The sequence below is a fragment of the Elaeis guineensis genome, chromosome 8 (genome assembly GCF_000442705.2).
Source record: "Elaeis guineensis isolate ETL-2024a chromosome 8, EG11, whole genome shotgun sequence".
Taxonomy (NCBI): Eukaryota; Viridiplantae; Streptophyta; class Magnoliopsida; order Arecales; family Arecaceae; genus Elaeis; species Elaeis guineensis.
In genome coordinates this window covers 8291441-8311589 of record NC_026000.2, presented here as the reverse complement: position 1 = coordinate 8311589, position 20149 = coordinate 8291441, and the positions used below count along the sequence as shown (strand labels likewise).

At 39.4% G+C, this 20149-nt stretch overlaps 2 protein-coding genes across 8 annotated transcripts; one reads left to right on the top strand and one right to left on the bottom strand.

Moving 5' to 3' along the window:
* The first annotated feature begins 601 nt into the window (after positions 1-601).
* Positions 602-9463, top strand: LOC105050421 (TORTIFOLIA1-like protein 2). Of its 7 annotated transcripts, none has more exons than XM_019852381.3 (9): positions 602-905; positions 1070-1117; positions 1274-2159; positions 4154-4348; positions 4431-4533; positions 5110-5777; positions 7111-7827; positions 8031-8212; positions 9062-9463. In XM_019852381.3, exons 3-9 carry the CDS (start codon positions 1491-1493, stop codon positions 9123-9125), a joined length of 2598 nt encoding a protein of 865 aa, XP_019707940.1. In that variant the 5' UTR covers positions 602-905; positions 1070-1117; positions 1274-1490; the 3' UTR covers positions 9126-9463. The 7 variants fall into 7 exon arrangements, with proteins under 7 accessions (XP_019707940.1, XP_019707939.1, XP_010928726.1 ...); XM_019852380.3 differs by having other exon boundaries at positions 1269-2159; XM_010930424.4 differs by having other exon boundaries at positions 1070-1141.
* A 644-nt stretch (positions 9464-10107) lies between these two features.
* LOC105050423 (probable serine/threonine-protein kinase PBL17) lies at positions 10108-17952 on the bottom strand. Its single transcript, XM_010930425.4, is given in 7 exon segments — positions 10108-10405; positions 10407-10821; positions 11500-11623; positions 12871-13007; positions 13559-13694; positions 15017-15321; positions 17578-17952. Coding segments are annotated over 7 exon segments (1350 nt in total). The 5' UTR covers positions 17630-17952; the 3' UTR covers positions 10108-10224.
* Positions 17953-20149: the final 2197 nt, after the last annotated feature.

Below are 20149 nucleotides of genomic sequence, written 5' to 3'. Positions count from 1 at the left end.
TATAATGCAATATCACGCAAGTCGCCCAGTTTACGCATGATATTTGCACTGCTTTTGGCGCAAGAAAGCTCAACCTCAAAGCATCAAAACACCCAAACGCTCGCGCCCAATCGCAACAAGCACAGGTTATCAGACCACGCAAGTGAAAGCCGTGGGCGGGGAGAACACAAACAGTTTCCCCTGCCCGAAAGCCAGGTGGGATGTGTACTCCACAAACTGTTTGCTTCCCCCTCCCCCCACCCCCCAAACCTTCTCCCAGGTCCCAACCAAGCGGCTCGTTGCGACGAGAAGCAGGCGGGAGGTGACCGGACCCGAGCCCAGCTGGGCTCTTTTTGGCATTTAGCGATAGCGATCCCTTCGAATTCAAACTCATGATACCGGCCGCGTCCCGTCTGTCAGGTGTCCCACGCGACGCCAGATCGCTGTCCGAAGAGGCGTCACGCTAAAACCAAAACCATCACCCCGCCGTTCCGAATAATAAATGCTTGCAAGCCCAACCACAGTGTCAGGAGTGCGCCAGATGCCTACCTATCAGGAAGTTTTGGTAAGTGGATTGGGACCCGTAGCGATAGTGTTCCGGATTTCGAATCGCCGACCCAACCCCTCTTTCCCTCCCCTCCGGTCGCGCAGTTGCTTCTCTCCTTCGCACCGCCTCTTATTTTTCTCTCCTCGGTTTCGCGGTTGTCCCTCGCTGTCTGTGCTCTCTCTCAGCTTTTTTTTTTTTTGTTCCCCTTCCACTCTTTTTGGGTTCTGCGCTCATTTGAAATCGAGTAATTCGAATTCTAGGGTTCTTTTGTCTTCTCCCATTGCCTTCTTCCACTTGTTTAATCGGCATCCTCTCTCCCTCCCTCTTCTTGGATTTCTTTCAGGCATCATCTGGAGCGAAGGATCTCTAATCCGTGGTGGTAAGTTAAATCCAGGCCCTTTGCTGTGTCTTCTTCCCCAACTGGATGGATCTCTCCAGCTCTGTTCTTTGTCTCTTTCTTCTTTTTTGGGTTTTTTTTTTCCTTCGATCTGCTTTCCGAAAGCAGTGTAAAGAGATGTGAGGGTCTTTAATCTTTATTTGTAGGAACCCCAGGCTACAGTTTGTGTCACGAATCTATCCATCTCGGAACTGGTCATCACGTTTTCCTTTAATTCAGTTACTTCTCTTTTGGGCTTTCTTGGCTTGATCTTTTCTTTGAGAAAACTCGACTCTTTTTCTTTTAGCTCCTCATTTAATATGGTTTGCTTTCTTGTTAGTAACTTGAGATTTGGGTTTCTATTAGAGCAGCAACTATGGGAGAAATCTTTGAAAATTTGATGGACAGGGCTACCATCACCATGGCCATTCCCCGTTCTCCACTTCTTGAAGGAAGCCCGGCTATCGCGGGTCAAAATCTAACGCAAAGTTGTGAGCTTTGAGTGGTTTGGCAGCCGGCGGAGGGTTGGAAGTGAGAGATCAACAAAACATCCTTTGGAATTCCTACCCTTTTGGAAGATAAATCGATATGAAGTCCAATCCATCCCTGGTGAAGTCCAGGGCTGGTGGCAGGATGGTGACTTCACAGCAGGCGGTCTTCGAGCTGAAGCACCGAGTGGTTCTCTCGTTGAACAAGCTCGCCGACAGGGACACCCACCAGATTGGTGTGGACGAGCTCGAGAAGACTGCCGAGAGCTTAGCTCCTGAAATGATCACGCCGTTCCTATCGTGCATCACCGATACTGACTCCGAGCAGAAGAGTGGTGTTCGGAAGGAATGCGTGAGAGTAATGGGCAACTTGGCCAGGGCTCATGGGAGCCTTTTGGCTTCCCACCTTCCGAAGATGGTGGCTAGTATAGTTAAGCGCCTCAAGGATACTGATTCTGTTGTCAGGGATGCCTGTGTAGAAACATGTGGTGTTCTGGCTACGAGCATAAGGAGCTCTGGCGGCGGCGGCGGCGGCGGCGGCGGCACTGCCTTTGTGGCACTGGTGAGGCCTCTTTTCGAAGCACTTGGCGAGCAGAACAGATACGTGCAGGCTGGTGCGGCCTTGTGTTTAGCCCGGGTTATTGATGAGGCAAGCGATCCCCCTATGTCGATTTTGCCACAGATGCTGGCTCGTGTCGTTAAGTTGCTCAAAAATCCGCACTTTATGGCGAAGCCAGCCATCATTGAGTTGATCAGAAGCATCATTCAGGTCAAATTTGTTGTTTTCTAAACTATGAACTTTTGATACGCTGGCTTTGATACATAATGGTATGCTGTCTTGTCTTTTTATTTACATGAGTATGTCGTTGCGTGAGAAGCTTCTATTTCGTGTATAACTTTTTGCTTTCCTTTTTCTTTCTTGCGGTTACTTTTAAACCCTTGCATTATCATCAGGCTCAACATGTTAGCATCACTGTATGATTTGGTGATATGCATCATTATAGCAATATCGCTCGAATCAATCAATAGATTTCAGCATAGTAGAAGGTATGGATAGTACGAGGATTCAAAATTACTTTTTACTCGCTCTTGTAACCACACTTTGTAATGCTGTCAGTTGATAACTTTTCTCGCTCTGTTGTGGTAAGTGGAAGTCAGACTGTTAATTACTGAAGTTTAATAAACCATAAGAAGGATCGATTTTTATCTAGACTGTGTCTCAATGGTGCGGAAATTCTACATAAGGTGCTGCACCAGCTTTACAATCTCTCTGAAATCTCGTTCTGGCACCTGCATCCCCAAGTGTTTCCTTCAAGAGATCTGCTTCTTGTACTCGCACTTGGGACAGCTCATGCAAGAATTGTGTGAAATATATAGTTTCTAAGAAGATGAGAACCTATCAAGTAGGCCCATTATGACTTTAATAATATGTGGTTTAAAATGGCATAATATTGCTGGGTTTGTTCTTATCGGCAATAATGCTCTTATAATGCCAAATTCACCAAAGGACCATATGGTAAATTCCTCGAAAGGACACTTAATCCAAGCTTATTTCTGCATTTTGTTTCTGACTTATCAATTAGTTCTGTTTAACCAGTATCAGGAAGCCTCATTGTCATTCCTGTTATATCTGAAAGCGTTCCTCGGGAGAGATATACCAGATCTTGCTACCAGTTCACTCCTCCACCCCCCCACACCAGTTCACTCCTCCATTTTGGCCTTAATTGAGTTTGTGATCTTGCCATCTATCAAAAATTTTCTTGTTTTAATTGTTTTTGTTCTTTCTGCTCACCATCGGCAGTCTAGCCATCGTAATCTCAATCAAAAGCCTGATCTTATCTATTAAGAATCCTTTTTGTGATCTGAATGTGTATTATTTGCTTCTTTGACTTTTTGTAGATTGATGCCAAACTGAGTCAGCAAGTGGAGAAAACTAACTTGATATAACCATAAGTCCACAACCATAATAATCAAACCTTTCCCCTATTGTTTGGGGCTGGTACCGTGATGCCTCATTTGTCAAATTGTTGAATTTAAATTACTTTCATAGTTTGACATGCTTCTTATGACTGGTGTCAATGTAACATCAATTCTCCATCTTTTTCATCTGGGCTTCGGAACAGCATTGACAATGCTGAAAGCTACTTGATATATTTAAAGAAAATATGTTGTAGAAAACATTTAAGTGATATCGATGGACATCAATGAAAATGAAAGAGAGAACATTAAAAAATATTATATTTTATTGCACCTCCGTGACTGCTTTTGTGAGAATACTTGACACTGATTGTAGAGTGATTCATCATAAACATGTACACCCTTTTTTTTCTTTCTATGAATAAATAATGACTTAAAGAAGATCATGAAACAGAAACGCTCATTATGTGCCACTATAATTAAGCCACGAGCCTTCAACAGCCCAAAATATGCAAATAGAGGAGAACTAGATCACTTAAAGAGTCTTAAAGTAGCATCCAGTGAAACAATCTTCTTACAGTACATGGGCCAAATGAAATAAATATCTGATGAAGACAAGTGCCTCCTGTTTTTCTGAAGGAGTGCTAGATGCTCTTACCATCAATAAAGTTCTATGCTAGCTAGATAAATAAGTAGATCTGCCCACTCCCATTCTAATTTCTTCATTACTGGATAAATTATGTTATGTTGAATGCTCTGTTTGATAACCATGAGATATGACTATTCCTCCGCTCCCCTTTTATTTTTGGTAAATTTTGCATGATCTTTTTGTCTCATGCTCACCAGGCAGGAGGTGCTTCCACAGAGCATGCTCTGTCTGTGGCATTGACTGGCATTCTGGATGCCCTCAAAAGTAGTGACTGGACAACACGCAAAGCTGCTTCTGTGGCATTGGCAGGTATTGCTGTCAGTGCTGGAGCTTTGTTGGGGTCTTTCAAAAGTTCCTGCCTGCGCTCACTAGAAGGTTGTCGATTTGATAAGGTTGGTTTACACTTTGGACTACTTTTAGTTCTACTGCATATCATGTTTGTTTATGCATTGATCTTCCATCTTTTCTTTATAGGTGAAACCTGTGCGGGATGCAATTGTGCATGCCATACAGTGTTGGAAAAACCTGCCAGGAACTGGTTCTCCTGAACCTTCAGAAGCTGGGTCATCCACAAAAGGTCTGAGAGCATTTTTAGTTTCTGTGCAATTTTGCTGCAGTATTCTTGATACTAAAACAAAATATCTGACTGAATTACCTAAAATACTTATTTTTGAATAACCATCGATTAATTGACATTGTATTCCAGTGTGAGTAGCATATTGCAGTAGTTGTTGACTTGTTAGAAGACTTGGCAAGTGAATAAAAGATGACTTTGACTGAGTAGATAATAATGTCATCCTTACATCATTTTACATGCATGATGCTGGAAGCATTTGAGCAAAAGGATAGTCTTATGAACCTGCAGCTCTGGCAGTAAGGCATCTAAAAACAATTTGGGGAAGATCACTGTCTTTGGCCTATATAAGAATTTGTTGTGCTGCTTCGGAAGTGGTTGTTTTCTCTGTTAACATCATGAATGCATAGCTATTGTTCAGCTTTTTTTTTTTATTGCATTATTGGTATTTCTGATATCCATTTATGGGTGTAACTATAACTTTCTATAAGTACTTACCCTTGTATGTCATGTTACATTATATAAGTTGACAAATAGTGCTATTGCCTGTTGTACATATTTATCATGTTCTTGTGACAGAAAATTTTAGTGGAGACTACCATGACATTACGAGTGCTAGCGATAATGGATGGAGAGACACATCTTTCAGGAAAGTTGGTCCTGTTTCTGTTCTTAGTGGGAACTCGAGTTCCACAAAGAAAAGAGCTCCTTTATCTGTCAGGAAAGCCTGTTCCAACTACGTGCAGAATCACCAACATATAAAGTCAAATGATTGGCATATTGAGATATCATTTCCAAAAAGTCATGCTATGCCTTTGCCTGGTTCTGAACAGAAAGAATCTGAGGGACATTGCATTGCAAAGGCTTTTGACAGAATAGCAGGAGATGCACCTGGGGAGCAAGATATCAAGTATGGTGACCCAATGGATGATAAACCAGAATGCTCTTCTGTGTCAGATTTAGTTAGTGGTAGCTATGAGACAAAGCATGTAGCTGTTGCGCATGAGTGTCTTGAGGATATAGATTCAGCAAACCTAATTGGGATGAATCAAAAGACTGCCACTGAGGAGATCGAACCCGAACTCCTTAGAACTGAGGAACGCAAGAGTTTGGATTCAACTGTTACAGACTTCTGTTCACAGACTATGCATGGTTGCTGTGCGCATGCTGCAAATGAATTGGCCTTCATCAGAAAGCAACTCTTGGAGATTGAGACCAAGCAGTCAAACTTGTTGGATCTCTTACAGGTATTCTACATATTCAGACATGAAATTATTTATTCTATATCTGATAAAATGATTTATGATGATACTGCCCCTTAAGAGGGGTAAATGGTAAAAAAATTATTTATACAGAGGATTAGAGATGCATGGGTAGTGCTTGTTGGTTATGATTCTAATAATCTGCTGTATCTTAATATCTTATGAAAGAAAGTTGTCCCAGAATTATCGTAAGTTGTCCCAGAATTATCATATCCAGTTTTCAGGCCCATCTTATTAGGGACTTAATGCTATGTGTTGATGCTTATACCACATGCTATCTGAAATTGCTGCTACCCTTTGTCAAATAACTACCACTATGATGTCCCCTCCAATTTGCACCAAGCATTGCAAAATACTGTCTCAAAATAGCAATATGTAGATGTCTTTTAATTCATATCTTCCCTTCAGATCTCCTCACTCAGTTCTAATTATTTTCTTTATGTCTCAATATGTCAAATTAATTAATTGGCATACAAAGTGATATCAATTCCTTACACCTTGAATCTTATTATGGATCTTGTTCCTTAGCACCGCATTTTTCCTCTGACTTGCTATACTTAAACTGACCGAGTTTTATGATGTATTTGGAGCCATATGCTAGCCTAAATTTGCATGATTTTGTGGACAAGAAAGATAGTTCTTTTCCCGTGGACATCACTCATTTCTGTTGTTATCTGCCAGCAACTTCCATTTCTGCATGATCTACCGTATGACACCATATAGGTGCCACCTGCTCAACATTCTTTACTCATTACCATTTTTTCATGTAATATGAGTAAGTTGAATCTGACTGAGGTACAGTCAAGACATCAATTAGAGAGGAAACCAATCAACTCCAAAGTGTACCTTGTTTGGCGAGTGTACCTTGTTTGGCGATATGTTGGTTCAGACTGTTCATATCCTTTTTTGCACTCTTACACAGGTCATGGTAAATGTTGGATCTTCTATACCATTTTGACCTATGCATGTTGGATGTGGCAAGATAAGATAGTCTCAGAGTTCTGGGAATCAAAAGTTTAGACCTTGACCCAGGATGCAAAACCAAACTAACATCATGTTCATATCCAGGCCCGGCCTAGGTCCTTCACAAGCCCATCAGGTTGCAACCTGTTTTGCTTCTTGTATTTAGCTAATTTATTATGTCATTTGCTTATTTATGCTGTTTTATACCATGCAAGTGATTATATGTTTCTTTCATGATGGCATGTAGGTGGGCTCTCTCTGTGTGTGCGCGTGCATGCGCGTCTGTGTGTGTGTTTCCCTGTATATGTGTTTGTGTCTCCATCCCTCCTGATTTTGTTGCTTTTGCATTGTGCAGGTGTTTATGGGGAATACACTAGATAACCTGTCAACCTTGAAGTTCAAGGTGCACAACCTGGAGTATGCTGTTGATAAAATATCACAAGGCATTACTCGAAATGAAAACTATTCTAACTTGACTAGTTCTAGAATTTTGAAGAAAAATCAAAGTGTTTCTTCATCTCCTCGGCTCTCTACCTGCACACCTAGGCCATCGATGGATTGTAATTACAAACAACCTTCACTATTATCGATGAAAAATAAGGAACCGTGGGGTGAAAATGGATCTATGAAAAGCAGGTCAAGCACTTCAGTCAAAGAGGGAGTGGAACTTTGGCGGGATCCTACACTGAACATAATCAGAAATCCTATAGCCAAGGGTATACAGAAGAACTCGGGAGGAAATGCTCACAGCTCAGTCAGAAGTCTAGCAAGGGATGCAAAGGATTTACATTCTGTTTCAGCTAGTAATGATAGTACCAGGCAAAGTAACTTGGAAGGTATGAGTGGCTTCTGGCAACGGGTTAAGGAGTTTCTTAGTGTTGGGGATGTGGAGTCTGCATATGTTGAAGCTCTCTGTTCTGATGATGATCTTAATCTGATTGAGCTTATGGATAGAACCGGGCCTGTTCTAGAAAGACTGTCATGCGAGACGGCAAGTGAGGTTCTGAGCATTTTGACCACACACTTTCTAGATCATAGGTTTCCAGATACCACAATATCTTGGTTGCAACAGGCAAGTAGTTGCTAACCCTTCATGACCGCAGAACTCTGTAATTATGGTTGCTGCATAGCTTGTGAAGTTTGCAGAAGACGATCATGACACTACCTTGCATTATAGATCTGCACTAGCTTTCATTTTATTTATTTATTTATTTTTTTAACAACCAGTGCAACTCAGTCCAAGATAACCATATTCTCTCCACTATGTTGTTCTAGGTGGTTGATTTAAGTACTGCCCATGAACCGAGGCACCTTTTCATGTCTCCAAAAGCTCAGATGGATTTCATGTTAGCATTACAGGGATTGGTGGCTTTGGGATTCTCTGATCAAGCAGACAGAATATCAATATCACAACTTGTGGCAAAGCTGAGCTTAGTATGGGGTGAGGCCCCATGCAGGTACTAGCCATAACTTCAGGCCTGAAGTTTCTGAACTTTTTCATCGTTCAATAGTTATTGGAACACCCTCAGGTTGAAAAATTTCATATGATTATGTGCATAAGAAGTTAAAATGATCATCCTTGTTCAATAGTTAAAGTTGAGTTCATATTATGTTAGTGATGTCACTGCAACCCATCCATGGGCAATATTGCATTTTCACTTTTCATCCAAGATAATTTAGGGAAAGATTGTACCGTTTTTAGGAGGTGTATAATAGCTTCTTGAATTTTCTTTTCCCCCCCCCCTTTTAAACTAGAAAAAACAAGAATCAATGAGACTTCATGTGCATAAGAAATGCTTTTTGTGCTGCTTATGATATAAAAGAGTGCTTGTAACTTTGCTTACCATAGTAAAGGTCATTTAATTCTATGTAGCTAATCCAAAGAGTAGAAAATTGAAAGAACACAGATGGAAACAAGCATCTCATGTAGTCAAGACTGTCAGATGACTAAAGAACTTAATGCTCTGGAAGGATACCAACATATTGTGGTGCTTTTGGTTTCATCCTTCAGCATCATATCCTTGCTTTCAGTGTGTGGTTGACCCAGGTTGTTTTGGGGGCATAAATATTCATTGGTGGAGAGCTGGGTTCCATGGTCAGAAAATGCTGACTTATCCTTGCACACGTTGTGTAACTATTAAAATCTTAGCCAACTAGAAGACTAATATATGCATTTGCATTAGTAGTGCATTCAATCGTTTTCTTGATTCTGTAGGTATCAATGAATTTGTTTGTTGTACATTTTTTGGAGCTTAGTACCTATGGATTTGAGGCTTGTGCTTGTACAAATTTTGTTCTTGTGATAGGAAAATGCTCCCAACTAGGGGACTCCGAGGAAACAAAAGCGTGGTAGTCAATGCAAGAGGATGACAGTGGCCAAGTAGAAATTTCAGTTTGCAATATCCTGGATATCTGATGAAGCTTTCTGATCTGTGCGATATTATATGTTCAATTTTCAGTCTATCTTGGTAAGTCATGAAAACATGGAGCAAATCATGTGCACCTGATGCATTACAACAGATCATTTTGGAAGGATTGCATTCCTGAAACCTCTGTGACGGTAAATGTTTGAACTGCATATCCAGGAGAAGTAAACATGCAGAACTTTGGTGCTGAGGAATCATATGTAATATGTTGGCAAATTAAACTTGTCTAAATAATTTCTAATCTTACCATAAGATCTACAATAAGTTCAGTCTGTTGGTGAATTACTTCTAGCTACCATTTTTTGATGGGGCGCAAAGGTGGGTTCTGTAATGCATGCTTTACAATCCTTTGGTGATATTCCTAAAATTTGTCTTCTGCTGCAGGTGTACCTCAAGTTTTTCCTCTTTTAGTCGGAGGATCACCATATAGCAAGTTCTAGCTATTGCTTTACCCTTACATGCTTCTTGGATGGAGTTGAATGGATTTGGATCCTCTCTGGTTCAGGGTTAAATGGGACATTTAGTCATGATCATGTGGCAGCATGCTGTGCCCACAGCGGTGGCTCTTTCCTCCTTCTTCTTTTTTCTTTTTTTTTTTAAATAAAAAAATCAACTTTCTTGTCTTCTACGTGCAAAGCAAATGGCAAGCAATACTTGGCGACGCAACCCTCTGGTTGTTATGCCTGCTGATGCCACATGCATCGGAAGAAAATTAAACAAAATATTATCAAATAAAACCCCTCAATCTAGCATAAATGAAATTTACTTAGAAAGGTCTAAGAGAGGGCAGGAGCTGGGTCCATCTTTGTTTTGATAAAAATTAGCTGTTTGTTTAGGTTGCTTATGCAAATAATCTTCTGGAACAGAGCATCAAACTGTATGTTGATACGCGCATGGCGTACTTGCAGTGAATATGATGAGCAAGGTTGCAAAAGGGCAAGTTCAATATTTATCAAAATTTCAAGGGTGGCAACCAATTGAAATGTTCACGCATCGAGTACAAAAATAAGTGTACCTGAAGAGTTGAACAATCATCACATAATTTACATACTAACCTCATCAAAAGATGGTTTTGCACCTCCATTATGAGAAGATTTTTGTGGTGGACCGTCATAATCTTGCAAGGGACTATACAGCTTATATGCCATTGGGGTTACACTTTTACTCCTGCTATTATTAGGCTTGGTTCTTCTTCTACGTGCCTTCTGTTTGTTTTCACCTGCTTTCCTGGGAGTGTTTCTTGTGGGTGTTGCTATCCACTGTTTCTTTAGGAACCTCATACAGGGTCACAGCACTACCACAGCTCTGAAGCAGCATGTTTTCCCTGCTCTCAGGTAGGTCTTGAATGCCCTCTAGGGTCTCGACTACCTGGCTCATGATGGGTCTCCCTTTGGGGTTCTGGCTGAGGCACCGATATGCTAAGCCGGCTACCTCCATTGCAACTTTGGTGGAGTATTGCCCTTCCATTCTTGGATCTATGATCCTCAGCAATTTTCTGTTATGGATCAAGAGTGGGCGAGCCCACTCAACTAGGTTATGCTCTCGGCTAGGCCTGCTCTTGTCCATTGCCTTTCTTCCTATGAGCATCTCGAGAAGCACAACTCCAAAACCATAAACATCACTCCTGGCAGTTAAATGGCCTGTGATAAATCAATTATAGGAATTAGTTTGAAAGCCACTTGTCTAAGAGCTGCAAGGTGAGTCTTGCTCAGAACATAATCAAAAAAGAAAACCACAAAAGAGCTCAATGCTAGACCGAAAAAGAATGCATATTTCCTTGCAGTTCTAATTTATTTTACCTACGTACAGACTAAAAAAATGAAGCTGATGATCCACTAAAAAGATAAAGCAGCTATCTGTGAGAAACAGTGTCTTTAGGGAATAAAAAGGAAAAGGAAGAAAACATTCATTCATTGAGTGACATAAAAAATTAAGAGATTTCTGTTTCAGGGGAAAAAAGGAGCCTAAGATGGAAAGAACAATCACAAACCTTAAAAATTACGGACTATATTTCAGAAAAAAATAAAGCAAAGAGCCTGAGGTAGAGAGACCGACCACAAACCTTAAAAATTATGAAGTAGAAGTGTTGCTAATTTTGAATATTACTGCAAGCCTATTCAGACTAGATGTAAACAAGCTAACATCTCAGACCCTCGAAATCAAATGCAAACATCAAAGATCACCAAATTATGAATTGAATATAGTAATAAGAGTTTTAGTGAGTGACTCAGCAAATATCTAATGATATCATACACTTTTACCCCAAAAGCTGTATATATCGCAAAACACGTGATACACTGTTCTTTTAGCAGACTCACCAGTCATTACATACTCAGGAGCAGCATACCCATGGGTACCCATGACCCGAGTGGAGACATGCGTTTGGTCCCCCATAGGTCCCTCCTTTGCAAGGCCAAAATCCGAAAGTTTAGCATTATAATCCTGGAAGGTAAGAATTGAGACTAGATAACAGGATGGGATTACCATGTAAAAGTTATTTGCAAATTTCAGCAATTACCATCCATTCAGTAGTCATAAATAAATTAATTTTAGCTAAAATTAGAACTAAAAGAAGAGATACACAAAAACTCAGAAAAAGAATGACAAGTTGCATGCATAAATAACAGCCAAATCTATGAAATGCTAGCAACTCTTTTTTATTCCTTGTTTCTTGTTGCTTTTCCAAAGCAAAAGGGCAAATTGACTAATGAACTCACCCCGCAAGACATATTGCAGAGGCGATGAGTACAAATAACAGATGATTAAGGTGACATTTTATATAAGTAGTAAGTCAGTGCTCAGAGTCACAGATTCCACCTAAAAACTTGATTATCCTTTTAAGAGAAAATGGATTTAACGCAATATAAAATTCTATGTTCTTTTTGAAAACTGTATGCGGATTGCATTTACAAATTTCAAGTCATGGATTGGAGTACCACTTCATGGCAGTCCGTACTGGCCATCCATATCGGCACACCCCTCAATATCATACCATATCAACACATGGTACCGTATCTCAGCTTTGCTGTGCTGGCAGCAGCGAGCATACCATCATTACCATGCATCAGCATGATACTGTAACATACTGGTAAAGTACTTGCAACGAGACTATATGTTATTTCAGGTTGATCTTTTTATATGTCTATTGCTTTTTTTTTTTTTCCTGATATAATTTAGATGTTCTAAAAAATCTCATCACATGCTTCCCATCCATAAACATATTGATTCTCTGACTTGTTGGATCTCTGAATAATACTTGTCGAAAGGCTGAACTGCTGCCACAGGTGGCTGCATAATTACTTAATCAGGATACATCACCAGATGCATATTCAGCTGAGACACATTATTGTCTACGCTGCTGCCTGGATTTGGCGTTCAGCTAATATTAATTCTTTTCTTCTCTCCCTTCTTCTTGAAGGATTTATAATATGTATGTTGGGTTCTAGAGATTACTTAGTTCATAATCTTATAAGTATCATAATTTGGATGTTTTGCCTTCCAGACATAATGTAATAGGTTTGAATGCACATATGTTACCAAGTATATTTTTTATCATAAACTTTATCTACTACAATTGTATTTGACTTTAATAGATTACAGAGGATTTCGAACCAACTAAAATTATTAGTTGCATATAAGGATTATTCTCATTGTATATAAAATTCCAATTCTGAAAAAGAAGCACAAACCGCATCTAGTAAGATATTTGATGTCTTGAAGTCACGATAAATAACAGGTCTTTCAAGTCCATGAAGAAAAGCAAGCCCTTTTGCAGCGCCCAGGGCAATCTTCATACGAGTAGACCATGGCATTGTGAGGGCAATCCCTGGTAACAAAGAAGAAAAAATGGTAGCAATCAAAATATTTTAGTAGAATGTGCACATTTGCACATATCTAGTAAAGCTATATCTCTGCAAGAAGTTTAAATTGACTTACTTCACATAAACTACTAAATTTACCTAGAGAACAGTAAAGGCATTTAAAAAAGCAGCAGTTTGTCATATACATCTGATATCAACTATTGCCTTAGAGTTCTCACTTTAACACTCCAAGCAGAAATGGCATAGCAGCATTAGAAATGTCCTGATATTTGCTAATCGCCCCCTTCCTACACAACCCCCCCACCCCAAACAACCCTTCCACCCAAAAAAAAAAAAGAAAAGAAAAAAAAAAGGAAAGGAAAAAGCCTCCCCCAACCTTTTCGCCTTCCCCACAAAACAACATCTCTCTCTCTCCCTCTCATAAAGTCTTTTATATTTTATTGATGCCAACCTTCCCTTGAAAATGCTGAACAGCAGTTCTCAATTAGGGTAACAAATCAGATTTATTTAAAAAAAGTAGGATACAATTATTATTAAGCATAACACAGGAACATACGTCGGAAAAGGTGCCTTTCAAGGCTGCCACAGGCCATGTACTCATAAACCAGCAGTCTGTGTTCATTTTCACAGCAATAACCAATTAGTTTGACAAGATTTGGGTGACTAAGCTGCCCAAGATAGTTGACTTCTGCCTGAATAAAACAAAAGATAGTATCATTAGTTTTTGTATATGTATGTCTAAATCATTGCCAAAATACGACATGCAACTTCAGCAACCGCATTTATGGTCACATTGTTCTTGAGTTTAACCTGGAAATCTACCAGTTAGAGTTTATTGACTTACGAAATGCAAAGGTTTCTTGTGCCCTGATGTGTATACAGGCTTGCATTATTCAGTTTCTTATCAAAGATCATGGGATTCCCAAAAATATACAAGTTGGGTATATCAGTGGATGCAGGACCAATTAACAAAATTTAAAGGTCCCAATAAGAAACACACGTCTGTTGTGTTTCAAAGATCTGGGTGTTGGATGGACTGACAGGAAGTGACTTAGGAACCCTCTTAGTTATCTTCTCCATGGTTCAATCTACTTCATCATCCTATAAATTACAGTCACAAATTCACAATAATGCTCTCTTAAAGCAGTTGGCTGAAGTTCTTTTTGCAGTTTTTCATTATTGTCTATTTCAAATTTTATTGGCATCTTAAACTTCAAGAGATCGTTACCTGGGAACCAAGGATCACTTGCAGCCTTGTCAGTACTTAGGATGCCTTGACTATAACGCCTAAAAGTAGAGGCCTGGACAGCCAACAAAAGCCTCACATAGTTTCCGCACTTTGCTGTATGATATATCTCATTCATACAATGTCACATCCTTCAAAAGATTGGTTACTTGTTCAGGTCAAGGTGTTCATAGAAAAGGTATTAGGATCAACCGGCAAAAAAGGTATCTTCCATTTATTTTGCTCTGGATTTAGTTAGGGGTGCAGAATTTTCTTGCTACAAGGAATGGTCTAGATAATTGTATGGTTTTTTATTACTTGCAGCTAACTACTAAGTAGTGGTGACCCAGTAACAAGGACTATATTCCTGCATTCCCATTAAAATAAAGGAGAACAAGAGACCAGGCATAATCTTAATCTTGCCTGACTAATTCACCACCTCTTTGGTCTATTGTTTTAGAAGAAACTGGAAATAGAAACAATAATACAACCTCTTCATTTTCTGTTGTCATACTGTTTAGAGAATTTAACATTGCCATGGCTGGTCACAAACCTAGATAAGAAAAAGGTGGAGAATTGCAGGCTGACGGCAGGTCGTAAAAATATGTCAATAACTACAAAAGGGATCCAAATGTGATATGCATGAATGCTGGGCATCCCCTGTTGAAGAACATCAGAGGTAGCCCTAAATAAGCATACTTAGCAAATGAGGATCCATAAAGGCAACCCCAAATAGTGTGATAATCTGAATTCAAACTAAAATAAGAGAAGTCAAATAAGAAACATTACCAGCCATTCCCTGTCTCCCTGGAAGCCTTCTGGATTGAGCTCTTTAACAGCAACATGAGTGGATTTGAAACCTGTCCTGATGTTTTCATCAATAACACCCTTATACACAACTCCAAACCCACCCTGTCCGAGAATTTGATCTGGTCGAAAATTCTTGGTGGCTGCTCTCAACTCGCTATATGTGAATACATTGACATTTCCATATCCACCTATCAGCCGCAAGTCATCAACATCCTTGGGAGGGGCCAGAAGGCCCAGAACACTTACCACACCATGGACATCAGATGCAGCTTTGCTTATTTTAACTGATACATAATAAAACAAATTAGGAGAAAATGAAAATTAACACAGCCACAACTGCTGTTTCGTATGACATAGTAACAAAATGAGATTGGAGAACCTAATCTTAACATTGATGTCCTTTCTTATGTCTAAGTCTTATGGATGGCCTGCAACTGCAATTTTTCAAAAGGACATGATTTTAAACCTTGTAACTCCATGTCAAAACCCTTTGTTCAAAGTTCAAACAATTTCATCGTGAGTTAGACTACAGAACAGGGTGCACATTAGGCAAGCTGCGCTGTGCTAGAGGTGGTAACACACGTGCCCACATTAGACGAACTGGCCCAGGTTCATTCCAGTCCACTCTCCATCCAACATGCTATAGCCAGACCAAGCCAGTTTTATAAATTGAACTCAGGCCTTCCCAAGTGATATTTTGTGCAGAACATGTCCAGTTTCAAGTTTCAACCCAAGAAAAACCCCAAAAAATCCAACACATTAGATTACTAAAGTGACTTTCTTTTTTGGACTATATACGTGTGTGTTAACATACTAAATTAGTAATTTTGTAAGTACAGGTAGAATTTTAAGTGCTGCAAGAATTTGATTATTATGTTATGCATACGTCAAGATTCTTAGGTATAACATGTACGTCTATGTTTCATTTGGGCCAGATTTGTCAGACTATTGGGGGCACAAAGAGATGGCGCAAAGTTGATCAGAATGTTACTTGGAACATACCTTTTATGCTTAAGCTAAAGCAACCCAATGGAAACTTGGCCCAGTATGTCTATAATGTGGACGAGGTTATGTGATCCACTAACTGGCCCAACCCAATGTGCATCATTACTAGAGAATGCATAATATTCACTCTTTTTGGTATTTGTGATTTTGTGTATGTGTTGCTGAGGTTATTTTTCATTGACTATCAACTTATGCAGTGAAAAGGCAATTTAGGTTGCACACTGCAGTATACATTCTATATTTGAAATGTAAAAGCACCATAGTATGTTAATATCAAACCTTTTATAGGAAATCTCTTATAAAAGCTGATATACAATTCATGGAAAACTTGTTACATACCTATCTAACCTACAATGCCACCTAAAGTGTCTTCTTATCAGATGATGCTGAAGGATCTAAACAGAGGTAAACATAATCATTATGAACAAGCCATGTATCATTAACTTGGTGCCGACTTGATAAGTCCTACATCTCCAAATGTTGCTAGGTGGAATCATAACTTTTTTCATAATAATATTCTGCCAAAGCAGCTTCCCTTCCTGCCTCTTCTATTCGGATGTGGATCAGGTCTACTGCAAAGTCAAAAATAAGCTTCCACTTGAGGCCTGACCACCATGCACAGCAGACTTTGAGATGCATGTAAAAAAACTTGTGAGCTGCTTTGGAATCTCAGAATCCACCAAAACTAACGTTTCACTTTGCGGTGGACCTAAACCACAATTTGTTTATACTCTGACCTTGGATTTCTTTTTGGCCTATTAAAATCAATAGTGTATCTATGTTATAAGAATTTCCTGCAACTTGACTGTAGAGGATTTGCTGTCCCTCTATTAGGACACCTCAAATCTCTGACCCAAACCCATCTTAGTTGTTGTCCACCATTATGCCTTCTATGATGGCACTCCCCATAAATCACCAACGGACTCTACTGATTGCCAAGTACCCTACCCGTCATCAAGATATGTCACCATGCTTATCTCATGCATATCTGCAAATTCTCACAAGCATTGCTTAACAAAAATAGAAAGATGGAAAACTTGGGATATATCTGTGTTGTGTAATTAAAGCATGTCAACAACTCTTAAGCTCATCTGCAAATTCTCACTATGAAAACTTTTAAAAACTGATATTCCTAACCAGTCTGCAGACAATTACAAGCATGTCTTGTTTATCTGCGCTAACTACAATGCACAGATGTCAAAGATTTCCTCTCTCTCCCTCCCTCCCCTCCCCCCCCCCCTCCCCCCCCACCCCAAAAAAAAAAAAAAATAAAAATAAAAACAAACAATAAAAAATACAATATTACGGGGCTGTTGCTCTGCCTCTATGCAAGTAAAGCCAAATTTTCCCAGAGATTTCCTTCCACATTTATCTATTTTAATTTCTATCCACTATCCGAAAAGACCAGAGAATAATTAAACAACACGATAACCTCTCAGTTCTAATTTCTCAAAGAACAACAAGATATCCATTTATAGGAATCCTTTACAAGAATACCAAAAGCCCAAACGACTTGGATGAAAGGGGACACATACCCGGTTTCTTATTGCGTGGGAAAAGCTCCTCGAGGGACAAGCATCCGCCCATGGCGAGTAGGGGAAGCAGCCTCACTCCCACCCGTCCATCCCCGATATCGCGGCCTCAGACCAGATCCGATCGCGAGCCCGCGACCAGATCCAGGCTTTGTCCTCGCCCCACGCCGCGTTGGCGATTCGGATCGCAACCGCCGGAATCGCCGGAAAACAAAGAGAGCTCGTCGACGATTGTCGGAAAGAGAAAACTGATCTCAAATCCTTCGAAAATTTAGGAGAGAGAGATATAAATAGAAGATAATATCGATCGCTACAATTTTCTCTCTCTTTCCCTCCCCGTTTGCTGTGTGGAAGGAATAGCCGCTCAAATCGCTGGGCCAGAAGCCCGTTGGGGATGACGTGTTAATAAGCGTACGTCTACGAGAATGCCCACTCCATCCATAAGAATTACCAAAGTACCACTTAATTTTCCGCTTGTGCCGTTAATCGGCGAATGATATGCGCGAGTCGTTGTCGTGCGGATGCGGAGGTCGGGGTCCGAGATAACGGCTGTTACAAGGATTCGTGTACGGCGGAAACGCGTGGTTCGGATTCGGTGTGCTTTAAATGTTGATAGTCGCACCCAAGGTTCAAACTGCTTGGACCAAGTTTGAATCCAATTTGCAACCTTATGCTCATATTTAGTAGTAGTTCTTAAATTTAGAAAGCCTTATGTTTCACTGTGAACTGAAGCAGAAAGGTAAGGCTACGGATAAATTGAGATAGGTGTTTCTGGCCTCGGCCGAGGATATATCAATACAAAGATGAGGTAGACGAAGAAGATGTAGTTGCCTTTTTCTTGTATCATGATTCGATATCATCATTGTTATTGCCATATTCAAATAAAAAGTGTGAAAAATCTATCTTAATTTCAATTGAAATAAGTGGACAACAAGAAAATATTGAAAATAAGTTGTCTTTATGTTGATATTTGGTTGGATTTTGTGTTGTGATTTTATTCAACTTCCGGTCAAACCTAATCCAATGAAGCTATAAATTTGACTTTGAGATCTAAATCGAATCTAATAATTTATAAGGTATGCTTTGTTGATCTTAAGTTAGGGCTAGCGGCCTCCATGTTCACATCTATTTATAAGACACCCATTTGAACAAGTGTAAAATGGGCAATATTTTGTTTATTTAAAATATTAGTGTAACAATCAGACAAGTCAAATCATTCTTTTAGATATGTAGAGCTTATTATGCAGAGATTTAATAATGGAGTGGAGCTTTTAAGATGGAGGCTTGAACCTCTCTCATATTATACATCATGTAATTGTTATATTTATAATTATTTTTTAATATTTTTACTAATCATACAATCAAAGAGTATTTTTGAAATCAGATTTCATATGATGCATAATAAGTTTTGAGACCATGATTTCGAAAAATTATTACTCAGAGTTCACTAACAATTTTACCTGCATCATCCGCTGAACTCAAAAATCAAATCTTTGCCATGCATTTCATATCACACCAGAGAATTATTATTCCACTATACACTAGACCTAAACTGTACTAACTTTCATTTTATTTTATCCACAGTGACATTGATCAATTGTCACTTCTTGTTTTTTTTTTTCCTCCTATAATAACGGCGGATATTAGCCATTATAACCACATGCATTCATTTTTAAAAATATCCGATCAAACGCTGGTATGAGGAACTCCTCTGTAGACAGTTACAATGGTAATGATGATACTAGGAGCCCATTGTGAGGACAAGAATGTAATTCAAAATTTGAAATCCTATCTCTACAGTACTGCCTTCAGAATTTAGGAATCCTGGACCATTGTCAAACCATGAACCATGATGTGGGTGTGAGAACAAAGCGAGGGGCCATGGTTTCCGGATTTCAGAAGTTTAAGCTGGATTGTTTTCAAATCTTGGACCAACTCATACCCTCATAGGATAAACAAGCATGTGCGACACATAAAAAGATATAATTTTTAGTTGGGCTAGGTCCACCGCCTCATGAACCAGTCCAACCGTGAACTAACGCTCAAATGCCTGTGTTGCTTCATTTTTCCTCCTATTTCTATATCATCTATCTTCGTGCGTGTTGGTTCTTGATTGGACCGGTCTATGGTTGAGTCGATGAATCTAATCCAGTAGATAATTTTTCCAGAAAAAGAAAGACAGAGGGAGAGATTTTTTTTTTTAGAAAGTGGGAGCGAAATTGTTGACAATAGAATAAAGATCACCGAGCAGAATAGAATATCACCACACTAAGAGAAAAAAAAAATCAAAATTATAAACCGCACTCAATTGTATTAAATAGCAACTTACGTTATGACAAAGGCCTTGCTTTGATTTTTTTTTTCCCTAAGAACTATAGCTTCCTGATTTCTTGCATTATTTTTGTCCATCATGTGTGGTACGGTGTGTCTTCTTTCATCTTGATTTTTTTTTTTTTATCTTTTTTTCAGTCATGAAGAATGATGGAGTTCTGACCATTGACCTAAATATAATACCAAAACATAAGCAACGCGGTATGATTGAAGTCTAACTTGAATTGTTTTATGGCCACTAAGA